At 40.8% G+C, this 15,232-nt stretch overlaps 1 protein-coding gene across 3 annotated transcripts in view; it reads right to left on the bottom strand.

Annotated features, from left to right (window-relative positions):
- The window catches only part of septin8a (septin 8a), a 48,121-nt gene that overhangs the window by 6,401 nt on the left and 26,488 nt on the right, over nt 1-15,232 (bottom strand). For 2 of the 3 annotated variants that reach the window (XM_033633711.2, XM_033633719.2), the window contains exons 5-9: nt 13,837-13,998; nt 12,279-12,375; nt 5,179-5,347; nt 4,929-5,061; nt 4,228-4,397 (exon numbers count right to left, since the gene is read on the bottom strand). In XM_033633711.2, coding sequence (XP_033489602.1) covers nt 4,228-4,397; nt 4,929-5,061; nt 5,179-5,347; nt 12,279-12,375; nt 13,837-13,998 — 731 coding nt within the window. Of the gene's footprint in view, nt 1-1,248; nt 2,426-4,227; nt 4,398-4,928; nt 5,062-5,178; nt 5,348-12,278; nt 12,376-13,836; nt 13,999-15,232 lie in introns of those variants that run through there. The other variant, XM_033633725.2, reaches the window with a different exon arrangement.

Here is a 15,232-nt window from a genome sequence, read left to right as displayed (position 1 = left end):
GAGTGTGTCCCACCATGTTGTGGTGGATGTAGGACAGACTGTCAGAGAGCCATTATCACTCAGCTTTGTTAGCGGAGTGTGTTGGTGCACTAAAGGACAGAGAGAACAGAGAGCCCTGAACAGATTGTACTGCTGGATGAGATCCAGTTAGCCCTGCAGGTGGTGGACGGAATAATAATAGTGCTGGCAGCAAAGCCTTCGCAGTAAAGACAAAACCATTTATATGGGAAGATCTCGACAGTGCCGTGACTTCCTCCGTCTGTTTTCATTGAATCACACACGCGTTCTGTGACGTTGAACATAATACAGGAAATGATAACATGTGTTTATAAATAAATAAATAAAGTTCTGTATTATTCTTAGGGGAAAAACAAAATAGAAGAAGAGGACTCCTTGGACTTTAGGAATTTGTGATGTACATTTTTCATGGTTATCAAGAGAAAATAAGTGGGGGGACTGGTTGATATTGAAAGTTGCATGCCTAATAAATAATATTCTGAATTTATATTGACTAAATAAAGTACTTGGGCAAAAAGAAGTTATATTTTCATGACACAAGCATAAAGAGACCCTTACCCTTAAGATATAAGTGATCTTAACTCTATTTAACATGGCACACGAGTGTAAAAATTACAGTTATCTTAATCTTGCTCTCATTTCTAGATTTTTATTAATCATGAACATTTAAATAAGTAAACGTTGCAATATGGCTGGAAATTCCTGACAAACCTACACTATCCAATCTCTGTTCGCAGCTACTTGACGTGTGTTTTCATACTGGAGTGAGGAGAAGCTGAAGAGAGATGAAGTGCTGAAATGCAGCCGTGCGTCTTTTAAACTGAGCGACAACCAGCTGCAATTTGTGTTAACACGCACACTGTATACACACACACACGTCACTCACAAGCACACTGTTAACCAACATCATCTCCTCTTCTCACACACACACTGTGAACATGTGCATACACACACTCAGCTGAGGTCAGCAGCATGGTGATGAAAGCAGGGAGGATCGTGTGCAGACTGAGCAAATATCTCTCAGCTAGGGATCACTAAACAGGAAACGCTGCATCTCAAGCTGACAGCTGTTGGGGTTACAGCTGAGGCCGACAGCCACTGCGTTTTGTCTGTGCTTGTGTGTGTGTGTGAGGGAATAAGTGTCTTCACATGCCTGTTTTTCACTTTCATCTGTTTCCCGGCTGAATATCGTTAAGAAAATCATAGCAGAGAGACACATCAAAGTCAGGATGGAGGAGGAGGGGGGGGTTTGCATTTATTTCCACCGACAGACAGTAAATACAGCTGCTCGCTTCTCTCTGAGTGTAAACTCTTACACAGCTCGCTGAGGCTTGTATGTTTTCCTGAATCCTGTGTGTGTATGTATATACTGTTTATATAGTACATATACTGGCTTCATCTTTGAGTGTGTGTCCACCGTCACAACACTCGCATCAAGGCGATTGCTCGTGGTTTACAATAAAGTTACATCATTTGTGGACAATGTACACTGTCATATGTGCTTCTTACAATAATATCATATTCAAAAACTAGTACATTTTGCATATTAAGCTGGGTAAAGCTCTAGAAAATATTCACATACATTTACTGAGTTAATATGAAACAGCACCAAAATATTGCATATTTTTTTATTAAGAGTTAAGACTATACTTTAGGTTGTCAGTACCTATGTATATACAGTAATATATACAGGTACTCAGTTTTATTGCTTGACATGCTATTTATATGTTTTATTTGGTCTCGGGGATTTACTCTACTGTGAAATGTACTTAATCTAATTTCTCCTGATTACAGAAAGGTTAACAGGTAACAACATTTCAAACAGTTCGGGTATTTAAAAGACTTTAGGAAACGTTTGATGTCACTGATATCAAAATGCCAGTCGTATAAAATCAAACACACCCCTAAATTCTTTCAATACATACTGAACTTTTAAACGGCTTGCCCACTGTGTTACACTGTCGTACCAAAAGGTTTGGACCGCTCGTTTCTGTGTGAATAGTTGATGGAAAAACACAAAAACAACAACAGAAAATCTTTAAATCACAACATAGAAAAACAAAATGCATATATATATATATATATAAAAAGTGTCCCAAAAAAAAAGCATAGAATGAAAGATCCTGAATAAATGAGATGGCCACTGTTGGCAAGTGAACATTATTTTTTCCTCATTATCTCTCACCATCTTTCACTCTTTCTCTCTCCCCTGTGGCTTCATCATGAGCGTCATCATCATCCTCAGAGTCTTTGGTCCGTGTGCACAATGTCAAGATGGAATGTCAGAACAAAATAAGACAAAATAAACAAAACAAACAAAAAAAATCAACAGGTGTTGTCGTTGCTGTGGTGATGGATGACAAATCCATGGTCGTGTGTGGGAGGGAATACAGCGGCCATAAATTAACTGAAAAACAATGACAAACAATAAAAATAAATTGGATGAATAAACAGCTACTTTGCAAAAATAATAAATCATGAACAAATATTTGAAATCTATAGAAAATTAATAAAATAGCGCTGAAGCAAAGAGGTGATACAGATAAATAAAGAGTTTCTGTTAGTAAAAAGAAAATAGTGTGAGCCATCACAACTACATTCATTCTGATGCAGTTATTGGTCAGCAGGGGGAGCTCTACACTTTCCTTTTCAAATGTTACTCCTAACTGTATCCTCTGAAATGCTCCTTTTAATCTGGAATAAGCAGTGGTTTAGTATCAGCATGTGTCCTCAAGTGTAACAAAACTTAATACTTTAGGAAGTAAAATGATCACTTTAGAAGCAAACTAAGAATCTGAGGAATCTCCTTCACAAAACCACAAAATGGAAGATCAGTTTCCTACAGCAGCACTGGCAGCAATGTGTGTGAGCAGCCACAAGATGGAGCCAGACCTCTTTACATGCACTGTCAGAACGTATGACTGGTATGGTATGACACTTTGTACAGCCCATGCACAGGTCACTGCATATCTCCGTCTAGTGCTTGGCGTGCATTTTCAGATCATTTCTAACCTCAACACAGCCATTAGATTCAGTTGTCAGTCAAGAAGACTGAAGATTAACTTGCAGAAACTTAAAAGCTGCTTTAAGATTCACCAAAATTATATATTTATAGAGGCTTGCGGCTCAAATTTATCCAACAAGTGTGATGAGATTGAGGTCAGTGCTCTATCTGCTGCAATTAGTTCAGTGAAATTTAAAACATCACTGTGTTTTGCATTAAGATTTCCCTTAACTGGTTCTAAGGGGCATAGCCGAAACACAAAGGCCTGTCCACATACTTTTGGCCACATTGTGTGCACTGTTGGTAAATCAAAACCAGAGGAAGAGGAAGGCTCCTAAAATACACCTTTAAGGGTGGATTTTTTTTTTTTTAAACAATGCCTGCTGTAGACGCACTGCATCACCACAGAATACAAATAGACCAGACAGTGAATGCAACATGATGATCACTGCAATGAGTTATTGGATAATGGATCTGTGAGTCGACTGTCATACTGTATTGAAATGACCAGAATAGAACTGCTGTTTGCAAAGTAAACCAATAATCTACAAACTATGCTGTGCATGACAGTGAAATATACATGAAGTGTAGTTAATGAGCTAAATCATGAGAAACCTATATTGTTTTTATACCCATGCCATCATAAACGCATATGCACAGTCAGCATACCCCTTCTGAAATCAGCTTTGCCCTCTGCAAGCTGTATTCTGCGTCACCTATTTATAAGCCGAGCTTTCAATTGCTTCACTGCCTCCTCCCTGAATATCCTGAATAATTAGAGCGAGGCAAAAGGAAAGAGTGAAAGGACAGGAAATGTTAAGCTTGGACAGGACAAAAAAAAAAGGGAGGAAGTTTCCTTAACACATGCCAGACCTTTCTAATAGCTGAGATGCTTGTGTGTTTGGAGACAGGTCGACAACAACACGGCACATTGAGTTAAAAGGGTCATTAACGTGACACTTTGCCACAGGAGTTGGCAGGATGCACAGCTTCTGCTTAAAAGCTTGTAACAGGGGGTTAGAGAGCAAAAAGAGGAGGGACAAGAGAGGCTAGGGTACAAAAAGGAAATTCAGGATTTAAGGCACAGAATGAAAAGACAACAGGATTAGTTAAGGAAAAGAGCAGGGTGGTGGGAAACAAGCAGCTTCCTGCTATGGAAAGAGGAATGGGGCAAGTGAGTGATTGACAGGAGCGATCGGTCTTACTTTTTCTTGTCCTTGTCCTTCTTGAGGGGCTGAGATAAGGAGAGCGTTTCAGCTGCCACCTTCTTCCTGTTGAAGGCGTTCATCTCTTCCTCCAGGTCTCTCCGCTTCTCCTCCACCTTCCTCTTCTCCTCCTGGTGCACCCGCTTCAGATGCTCAAACTTGTCGTGCAGCTGGGTGGGAGGAGGAGAGGGTGGTGATGGACAGGCAGGAACGGGGATGACAGGAGGAGGATAGAAGAGAGACAAGAGATTTGAATGGGTACTTGGTAAGAGTTGAGTTAACTCTCACTCTCACTCAAACTGACTACAAAAAGTATATCTTCTTCTTCTTCTTCTTCTTCTAAACAAATGGATAATATCTGAGCACAGTTCCTCGACTCAACCACATCCATTATTTCATATCAAGCAGCAACATCAGGAGCTGAAAAATGAAGGGTGGGTGATATGGAAATGGGAGATTAGGGTAAGAACAGTATGGGCTCAGTTCATGTTCTCAATGTTGTAGGTTTTGTATACCAACCAGAGACAAGCTCACTCTGATATCTTTAATATATCATTGTATACTGTCCAGAAATCTGGTAATAAAATAAATAAAAAGATTAGTGAAAGAAAACAGCAACTCTAAAGCTGATGTGGAGACATTAGCGACCATTTAAAATCAAATATACTGCCTCTACAACCATAATGTCCCTTGAGACTGACCTCTCTCTCCTTTTCTTTCAGCTCTGCTTCTGTCTCTTTTACTTTGTTGACAAACATTTGGCGCATCTCTTCCTCTTTACGCTGCAGGTCCCCCAAGAACTCTTTCCTCTTGGCCTCGTATGTCTCTTGAAGACTGGAGTGAAAGGAAGACAGGAATAGATTAGGTATTAGAGACTCTCCCTGTTGTTGACACTTGAGTATCTCTGTGGTTTTGGATTTTGGGTGTGTTTTCACTCTCCTCTCTCGTTACCTGAAGGGCTGGCTGTCAGGATCTGTATCTTTGAATCCCATCTCCTCCAGCTTACACCGTCGGTACAGCTCGTAGTGGCGGGCGTGGGTCTGCTCCCTCAGATCCTCCATGTTGACCCTGATCAGCATCTCTCTCAGTTTTACAAAGTCGCAGTGGCTCTCATTTTCGACTAAAGGAAAAAAAACAGCAGAATCAGGAGAGCGGTTCAGGTGATATTCTGCCACACTGTTTGAAAAAATGTTTTTGACAGTTAGCATCAGAGCTACAAATGTGCAGTTACAGTTCTGAGTCTTTGCTTTTCGCTTTCATTCTGTGTCTGGCTGTCTTTTTCACTGCTTCTAACTTATTTTAACACCCCATCTGTCACCCTACCTCCCTCCCTTTCTCTACATTTCTCTCTTAAAAGCAGGAAATCATACCACGTCTCTACAGGAATGTGAACTTGTCTGCACTAAATACAACTGGATAAATCACATTTGGCAGCCATTTAATCTGACCAAATCTATCACATTTTGCCAGCAAAGAGGAGTTGATAACTTGGAGCTATCCTGCACGTTTCAAGTTCATTCATTTTACTGGAGCAACTTTAACAACTTCACTTAAGGTTTATGTCTGAGTGACTCCGGCAGTTAAACGATTTCATGGTGGGGAAAGAGCAGGAAGAGTTTCCTGTCTGACAGACTGACAGCTGAGGGGAGGCTACCCTAGGCGTCATTGCCACTCTGATGGAGCTTTTTAACCCACAGTTCATTTACTCCATCGTTCTGGATTTTTTTTTGTGTTAGAGGCCACAACAAAAGTCAACGTGGGAAGAGCAAGTGTGCACGGGTGCCTAAATGTAGAGACTGGATTAAACAAGTGGGTAATAATATTGCAATATGCAGCTAATAGTCAGCTACAGAGTTTCTGCAGGGTTCAGAAAGTTATGCCAAGATCATACCAGCTAAAGTATAAATGTATGATGGAAAATCAACAGAGACAATAACGCCGAGAAGTATTTATGGTTGTATCATATTTTCTCAATACTTCGATTATTCCTAATGATACATTTACTAAGATTAACATGACCTTGACTTTGATAAGTGGCAGGAAATTGGTAGATAGATTGACCAACATACTTGTAAACCCTCTTGGTTTTTCCAGGAGACTCACGTCTTTTAATTCCCTCTTGTGGTTTCCTCCCAGGTCAACAATTCTTGTGTATATATCCTGATTTATGACAAATGCTCACAACTTTTTTTTCCCTTTTCATTCCTGGCATTGTACAATGTGTATAAGCCGTACGACTCTAAAAGTCTACTGTTTCCACCTGGACAACAATATAGCCACACCAAATGTTGTTTCCTGGCCCTGATCGGAAGAAAGCTGCTCATATCTCATCCTCTTCAGTGAGTGAGACAGAGAAAGAAATGGAGAGTACTAAGGAAATACATACTCAATCAAATTTCAGACATCCTGGAGAGAAGAATACCCATTTCTTTTCATTCATTCATTCTTTTCATTCTTTAAAAGTCACCAGAATGCAGGCAGAAAAGTGTTTGACACTCAAACTTTTATGGGGAAGGGCCCCCAGACCCGAACCCCAAAATTCTTCCTATTTTTGAGATCTCAAGGTTGGCAGGTATAGAAACAAATGAGGAATTTTGCAAAATTGGATGTTAGCTGATTGAAAAACAATGAGCCTCTTAAATAGTGTAGCTAGCAGCAGTGACAGTGCCTCCGGCAGGTCTGATAATGTTGACTGAACCAAAAAAGGATCGAAGTCTCTGATTCTGATATGTTCTCAACAAAAAATACTCCTCCCTTTGAAAATAAAGTTTTCCCTTCTTGACAGTATTTTCCCCCCATTTGCAGACTTGATAACTTCACAGTCTATGTGGAAACTTGGAAAACTGCTAATTACTTGATATGCTCAATCTCCTCCAATCTTTCACACTGAGGTGCCAAATTTCTGCTAAGTACTAAAAACCTGGAGCACTACGTAAAGCAGCTGTGGTCTAGTGTATAACTGGATACATCAGCTGGATAAACTTGGAAAAACTAGAGTGAGTGACTCGTTAAAATGGACGTGTCATCAGAGGAAAAATAACTTTCCCCCTTTCAGCAAGTTAATGTGATCAACCTGTTAGAAAACCTTTGGAAGAATGTTATAAAAGCTTTTTTTCTGTTGACTCAGATCTGGTGTGTGTGGTGGCTGAGGGCACGTGCAGAGCGGAGGCACGTGGCATTTCAGGGGCAGGAGTGTATGCCATGTACCCCGGGGTAGCAGTGACGGAGAATGGGATGTATGCTGTGTTTGAATACCACCACAAGCTGTGAGCTCTGAGGATGTAACGGCAGCAATAATGACATTGAAAATGTCCAATTAGCATGGCATTCAGCCTCTCCTTAAGAAAAATGCAACCCAAACAAATAAGAAATAAGATACATTCGACAAAGACAAAAAAACAAGCAATTAGGACTAACTCATCAGTGTCTACTGTAACGCTTTTAGACCCAAAATAAATCTGAAAAGGTTGTAAAACAATAGCAGTGATGCAGCTGAGTCACGCACTCTTATTTTTACATATATTTGCTAACTGGCCGCACGTCATTAGTGGGAATGTACAAGTTAAAAACAGACATGAGCTGTTCTCCGGGGCTGCATCCAGGCTACTGAAATTATCTGTTCATTTGGCATCTAATAGTCTCTCTGTACCGGCCCCCCGCTGAGGGCTGAATGAGGGCCAATGCTCTGACTGACTGTAGCATTGAGCCCTTAAGATATCTGAGCATGAGGCTCTGCAGACACATATACACGCAAGCATGAGGACAGAAACAATCAAATAGAGACATGGCTGACAATAAATCTGCTGTTACCAAAAGTTAGGGGAAATAGACGAATGTGAAATGTGAAAATAGATCAAAATCATCAATGTGTTCCAGGCTGATCATTTGTTTTGGTAAGGCTTTATCACAGTGTGAGTGGTAGACAAGCTGAATTATTTATATGATAGCAGCCACAGTAAAGCTACACTGTAAATAATGTGGCCATAGCTGATAGTTTTGTGCAAGATATTAGTGACAGTCGCAAAAAAATATGACACAAAGAAGGGCTAAAATAGTGGCTCTGTAAGGCATGAAGGTTTGTACCAAATTTTATGGCAATCCATCCAAAGATATTTCACATAAAACAGCAGATGTGGACCTATGGTAGTGCTAGATGAAAAGTCAAAGGATCTCCAAAGCCATTAGGATATGTCTGCAAAGGACCAATTAATGTCTGTACAAGATTCTGTGCCAGTCTATTCAGTAGATGTTGAGATAATTCACTGTGTACGTGACTGCTGGTGGCTCTAGAGAAAAAGACAGGGAGTCATGGGAGTCATTAGGATTAATGTTCTTGGTACTATGAACATCTGTACCTAATATCATGGGATTCCAGCCAATAGCCAAACATAAGACCGAAAAAAAATCAACATGTTGATGGCATTGCAGGAAAAGTCGGATGTTCGCCAAGTCACCCTTTATCCTCTGGAGACCATGGATGTCTAAGATGGTTCAGTTTTTTACCAAAGTGGGTCGACTCACCACCCAATTGACACTGCCATCCATTGAGTCACACTGCTAGCATGGCTACAAACCGAATACGATAACATTTTGGGCCAGAAAGAAGCTCATCATCTTAATTTGCACATGTATTTTAAGATATTTATTATTACTATGAAGGTAGCGGTGAATCTCCAGGTAGGTTTTGTTGGGTTATTCTGACGCAAAACTCCAGGGCCAACATTCACTATCAACGTAATCACTGTGATATTGATATAAGTAAAATGTTTTTAATCTTGTGCTATCTTTTCTCAACCACAACCTAAAATGAAATACTGAAATCAAAAGAATAAAGGGACTGAACCAAATGCAAGTAAGTGATTGATAACATCTACGTTCACATACAAACGCCCACGACAATATGTGTGCACTGTTAAACTAACACACAGTAGCCCGCAGAGAAGAAATACGAGGGGTCTGCTACATGTCACAGATGTCTGGAGTTCAGAGATAACAGAGCATCAAGATCCTAAGGGAAGATAAACACAAACACACATACACACACAGACACACACACAGTGAGCCGAGCCCCCTTCAATTACTCTTTTTATCAGCAGACAGTCCTTCCTCTGTCTCCCTTCAAGTCCATGGAAAGTTCCCATGGCTCTTCGAGAGGTTACCATAACCCATCTATATGACATCTGGCATCTGCAAACTGTTTCCACTGACACACAGGCTTTCCTTTCAGTCGGCCAAGTGGAGTAAAACACTGAGACTTCTGTCCTCTTCTGCCCCTGTCCTCAGATACTGTGACAAAGTGTGTTGTATGAATGGTGAGCCATCAGGTTTGTTGGCAGGCCTGGCTAAAAGCTAAGTAGTTTTCTTGTAGTACATCCGATCAGACCAGAATTTTGTTGTCAGACAGAAATGGGCAAGGTTGAGGAGATCATTAGAAGCAGACAATGACAGAGGAACAAATGGCAATGACAGTTTCTGCTCTAGAAATAATACAATAATCTATAAATTGAAATCTTATGATGCTCATGGAAACAGAGCAGCATGACTTCTTACAGCCGAAATGATGGAATATGACAACAATTGCTTTCAACTTTTCTTGAGTTTGGCATTTTGGCCATCGCCATCTTGGATTTTTGGAGCAAGAAGTGACCCAAAGTAACCATATTTGGACTAATTTAAAAGGGGTTATTTAAAAATTCAGCCCCGAACAGCTGTCATGAACGGGGAAATGGTGACTCCTTTTTTTGTACCAGACTGGGTCTATAAGGATTGACTCGCTTTTGGAGCCAGCCTCAAGTGGCTGTTGAAGGAACTGCAGTTTTTGGCCGCAGACCCGTATTTGTTCATTGCTGCTATGACAATGGAGACAAATCCCAATTAAATGGGCTTACATAAAAGCAGATGGCCCTATTCTGTATGTTAATGGACAGGACTATAGCTTCACAGTGACTGATGGGAGTCCTAAGGAATCTGTCCCCCTGGAGACAAACAGCAGGCTGTATAAATAACCATAGGGTGTCCTCTGAGGGTTGGGGAATGAGAGCGGTCAGTGGATAATGGAGAGAGGAAAGGAAGACAGGGTGAGGATGTAAGAGCAGTAAACCGAGGAAAGGAAGGAAGAGAGAAAGAGAGCTGGAGGGGGAGGGCTTCTCTGAGAGTCTTAACTCCCATCTTAGCGGTAATATTCTCACAGCACAACTCTGTGTGACATTATTAAATTAAAATGTTTACTCTCGTTGAGAAGCACAGAGGAATGAGCTGTGGGAAACAAAGATCCCTGGTGATGTCTCCATCATGGGTGACACATGCATGCAAACATACAGGCACATATGCACGCCAGGCGCACACACAAATGCATACTGTCCATGTATATTAAGAACAACATATAATGCTGTACACATCACAAGCGCGCACACAGACGCACGCTGGCAATTTCCCAAAACAATCTCTACCCACTCGCCCTTCATTTCGCAGTGTCACTCTGCATAAAGTCGCACTCGCAGCTGTGGAGGGCACTCCGCATTGAGAGGGAGGGTATAAATAAACAGGCAAACTGTGGGACGCACTCACTACTTTGCCATGAGCAAGAAAACATCTTTCACTGTGGATACTGATAGACGCTTTGCTTTCTCAGCTGCTGGATTATATCGTTTCTCTTTAAGAGCACAACATCCTCAAGACAACCATCATGTGGTGTAAAATAGATCCTACACTTATATTTTAATTAGTAATGAATCATGTGATTTAATTTTGCTTCTATGAAAAGGCAGTGTGAAGAATTTATTTGCAAAGTAGAAAGGTGGAAGTTAATTATATAGTTAACTGTATGTTTCCTCATTTCTCCTGCATGTGCACTTCCATGTACAGTTTAAGTGGTGTTTGGTAAATCTTTACCAGTGCATGTTGTTGTTAGAGGTTGTTATTAGGGCTGCAAATAATGATTATTTCCAATAAAAAAGCACCAATAAAAAGCTCCCACAGCCCAAGACGATGTCTTCAAATTTGAATTGTCTGACTAAACAACTGTATTTCATTTACTATCACATGTGACAAAGAAACCAGCAATTGAACACATTTGAGAAGGAACACCCAGTAAATGTTTGGTAGTTTTGCTTAAACATGATAAAATAATTAACAAAATAGTTGCAGATTAAGTTTCTTTTGATGAATTAATCCAATAATCAACCAATTGTTGCAGCTATAGGTTTGAATTGCCCGCGTCCAATCTGCAACTTCTGCTTTGCGGTGGCCTTTAACATGACAAAACGGCTACATGTGTACCCAAACAGTGGCAGAGTGAAAAGAGCAAGGCCTCAGGGACCGGAAAAGAGACTGAGGCGTGTATCTTCCTCAAAAATGACACACACGACCACTGTCAGACGCATTCACAATCCAAAAAAACCCTGAATCATCATGTGTGCACACTCCTGTTATGGCATAATAACGACTGTACCACAGCTCAAATACTGACATCGTAACTTGACTGGTTGAGAGAAACTCGTGAGGGTGCCAATATCCTTCAATACAACTCACACTCCACCTGAATGACCTATTTAATACCTGTAACCTAGCAACCTAACAATCAGCCAACAGCGAGTGGATATGCAAACTAACCAGCATCATCAGGTGTGCACAGGGCAAAAATGAAGCGTAACAATTTATAACTATAAATTACTTGGCTTTGTATTTTCCTAAGGTGTTTAGCTCTCAAATATCATCTCTGTAAGGACAATGACAAAGGCAACGCCTGTTCAAGGCCTTTCTGTTGCTTCATTAGAGGCACGGGAAGTCATGAGAGAGGCTGGACAGACATCAGCAAAACATTTACTAGTGACGAACAGGAAGTGATTGAGTAACAATGGAATTATTAACCAGTTTTAATGGAGCTATTTTTCTTTGTGTAATATTAAACTGAAGCTTCTTTTTTTCCATCGTTATTATCCAGCACCACAGTTAAAACATCTGCAGACCTCTTCATGTACTCACTTTGGTATTTGCTTGAGAAACACACACAAACACACACCCTGTTTAGCTTGCTTGTGAATGGTTCTCACCTTGCACCACACCCCAGGGGTACTGTCTGGCCCTCACTGTTTTGTTCCCCACTTTGACCTCTTCCACGCTCCCAACCACGGCAAAGGGCAGATGGGCCTGTGCAGGAAAAGATGTTATTGTGTTAAAAAGGTCAAGAGGCCACAAATGTAACTGGAGCCACGAACAGGGGCCGAGTCCCAGCCCCCTCTGTCTTCAGAGTTAAAGCGTTTCTTCATGTGGATATTCTTTACAGCACAGCAGCCACTTCACAAGTTAAATTTCACTAGACACAAACATGTTATGTACAAATAACACAACAAAAAGAATAAATGAAAATTGAGTGTTTACTTTCAAATAAAACTTGTTTCACTGTGGCTGTTGGCGCTCTTATCTTTCACAACCAGACCACACCACAGAGAAGTGTAACCACGCTGACACATGAGCTGCTCCAGAGCTGTGTTTTAAGTTTAACATGTGGCTCAGTTGGGTCTGAAAGGCCTATTTTGTTGAAGTGATAAAACACACACACACACACACACACACACACACACACACACACACACACACACACACACACACTTTCTTACTGCCCTCAGAACTACTACGCCTCGTTAGGATTGACAGTGAGGCATCATGGGGAAAACATGCCTGATACGCAACCTCAAATATTAGGTGGTGAGTTGAAACCAGCTGGCTGGTTGCAGCTCAGAGGAACAAGCTGGTGAGTGTGGGCGCTGATGTAAGCGACTATGAATAGATGGGGATACTGTACAAGGACTGTGTCTGGGAAAAACCAAATGCAGTCCTGTTTATCCAGGAGTGAATTTACTGTTTGTTCATTTGTACATGTGTGGGTGTGTTTTTGAGCACGGTGTGATTATACATCATCTCAATTATAAAATCAAAACAGAAAAAAGCTAAAAATGTATTTGTGTTTGCCGCCTGAGCAAAAGTCAAAAGTGTATGTTCAGTTGTATCGCTGCATGCATATACCTTTCAGTAAGTAAAGTGGTATATTTTGACAACAGAAAATGTACAAATGGACATAAAGCCAGTTGCAGGGAAGCATATGCTGCCATCGTGTTCATAAAATCTTTTTATTATGGAAAGAACTGAAGAATGGGGAACTGGTGCGATCAAACAGAGCCAGCATTCATACAGTTTTGTGTAAAACCATATATAATGTTTTCACATACTGTATGTCCAGGCACATACTGAGGCTCAGCTGGTATTTGCATGTACTTCTACAGCTTTTCCCTGTATACACTCACAGATTTGTGGGATTGCCAAGTGTCAAGATAAGAGAAAAAGCATGTGTTAAAAGCAATACAATGGTGCTGACATGTGCTGCCACAGATGTGCAACACGTGTGATACACATCTGATACAAGACATGATGTTACAAGTCAGTAGGCACACATATCTTCAAGACAAAAAACCCTTCTTAATCCAACAATGCTGAGAGGTGCCATAAATCCAGATTTTGCTTGTACAGAAACACATTTGGCATTTTTTTTTTTGTAAAGGTAAAAAGATAGAAAGACTGATTATATGAGAATTTGTAAGTGGCATAACTTACATTCATGGAGGCGTTGATCTCGCTGACGGCTTCATCGTCTGTTGGGAACTGATATATCTGGACACCGTTGCTCACCAGCTCACTCATAATCTTTATTTTGAATTTATGGAGCTCGCTCTTGGAGATTGTGTCTGCTTTGGCAATGATGGGAATTATGTTGACCTGAGGAGAGGATGAGAAAAAGAGAGGGTGGGGGTTTAATAAGCAACGTTATTAAATGTGTAGAGCAGTGTCTTTATTTTTATGGTTGAGGCTGCCACAAATATATATGCAGTCCTGTACTGAAAGCTGCTTTCTGTTAAAGTGTATACGTGGATTTCATTATGTAATGGTTTTTTCTGAGGCTGGTAAGACATGCATCTTCATGACAGGACAAAATGTACCTGTCAAGCTCAAAATGATGAAAGCAGATGCACAGAGAGTCAAGCCTGTGTTTTCAGTGAATTACAGATTACAGCAATTAACTTCCTTTTGTCAGCAGGTCATGAACAAACACTGTGAACGAAGCTAAATTAAACATACTGAAGACCTAATTAAAAACAGAAACCAAGCTAAGTAGATCGCTAAACACGGCTGAGAAGGCACACAAGACCATATGCAGCAGCACCATACAGTGAATAAGCTCAGTCAGAACCCCGTAAGATACATAAAACAAACAGCGATTATGAAAACAAACTAGGTTCCATCTCCAATCAGCAGCAGATGTGCAGAAATAAACACAGTTTGTCTGCATTCCTCTGCATGGCTGCATTTCCCAAATCACTAACCAGGAGGACGAGGAGGATCCCCACAGATTCACTCATCAATTCCATAGTGTGCCTCAGAGCAAGAGCCAGCACTTGTTAAGAGTCAAATTACAGGCTCATCATACTTTATTGGATCATTAATTTACAGCAGGGCAGCCAGTATCGTGTTTTAACCCTTATTTAACAAATCAAGTACAGTAATCGCTTTCCAGTGCTGACAACAGCCTTGTGTGAGTAGTCTTGACATGGTCCGTGAGGAGGGAGGGGACAGGGAAATTTGTTCACTTCCCACAACCGGGTTTTCCCAGCTGGCCAAAGAGTATTCCGAAATAGTTCTCAGTGTTTGTTCTGAGCGACTAGGAGCACCAGAGGGCTTAAGTAACCACATCAAAGCAATTTGCATGCAAGATAACCAGGGAAGAAAAAAGAATTCACAAAGCGTGGTATTTCTTGCGTTTTTTTGGTTTGATCTTACGCAGGTCAAATATCTCTGTACATGAATGGATAGTGGAGAGTATACATATTTATAGTGCAACACGGGAAAAGTATCTCAGGGTCTTGTTCATGAGTGAGGGTAGAATGGAGCGTGAGATGGATCGGCAGTTTGATGTGGCTTCTGCAATGATGTGGGCGCTGTGCCAGACCGTCAT

Source organism: Epinephelus lanceolatus, chromosome 11 (genome assembly GCF_041903045.1).
Source record: "Epinephelus lanceolatus isolate andai-2023 chromosome 11, ASM4190304v1, whole genome shotgun sequence".
Classification (NCBI taxonomy): Eukaryota; Metazoa; Chordata; class Actinopteri; order Perciformes; family Serranidae; genus Epinephelus; species Epinephelus lanceolatus.
This window is presented reverse-complemented; position numbering and strand designations above follow the sequence as displayed.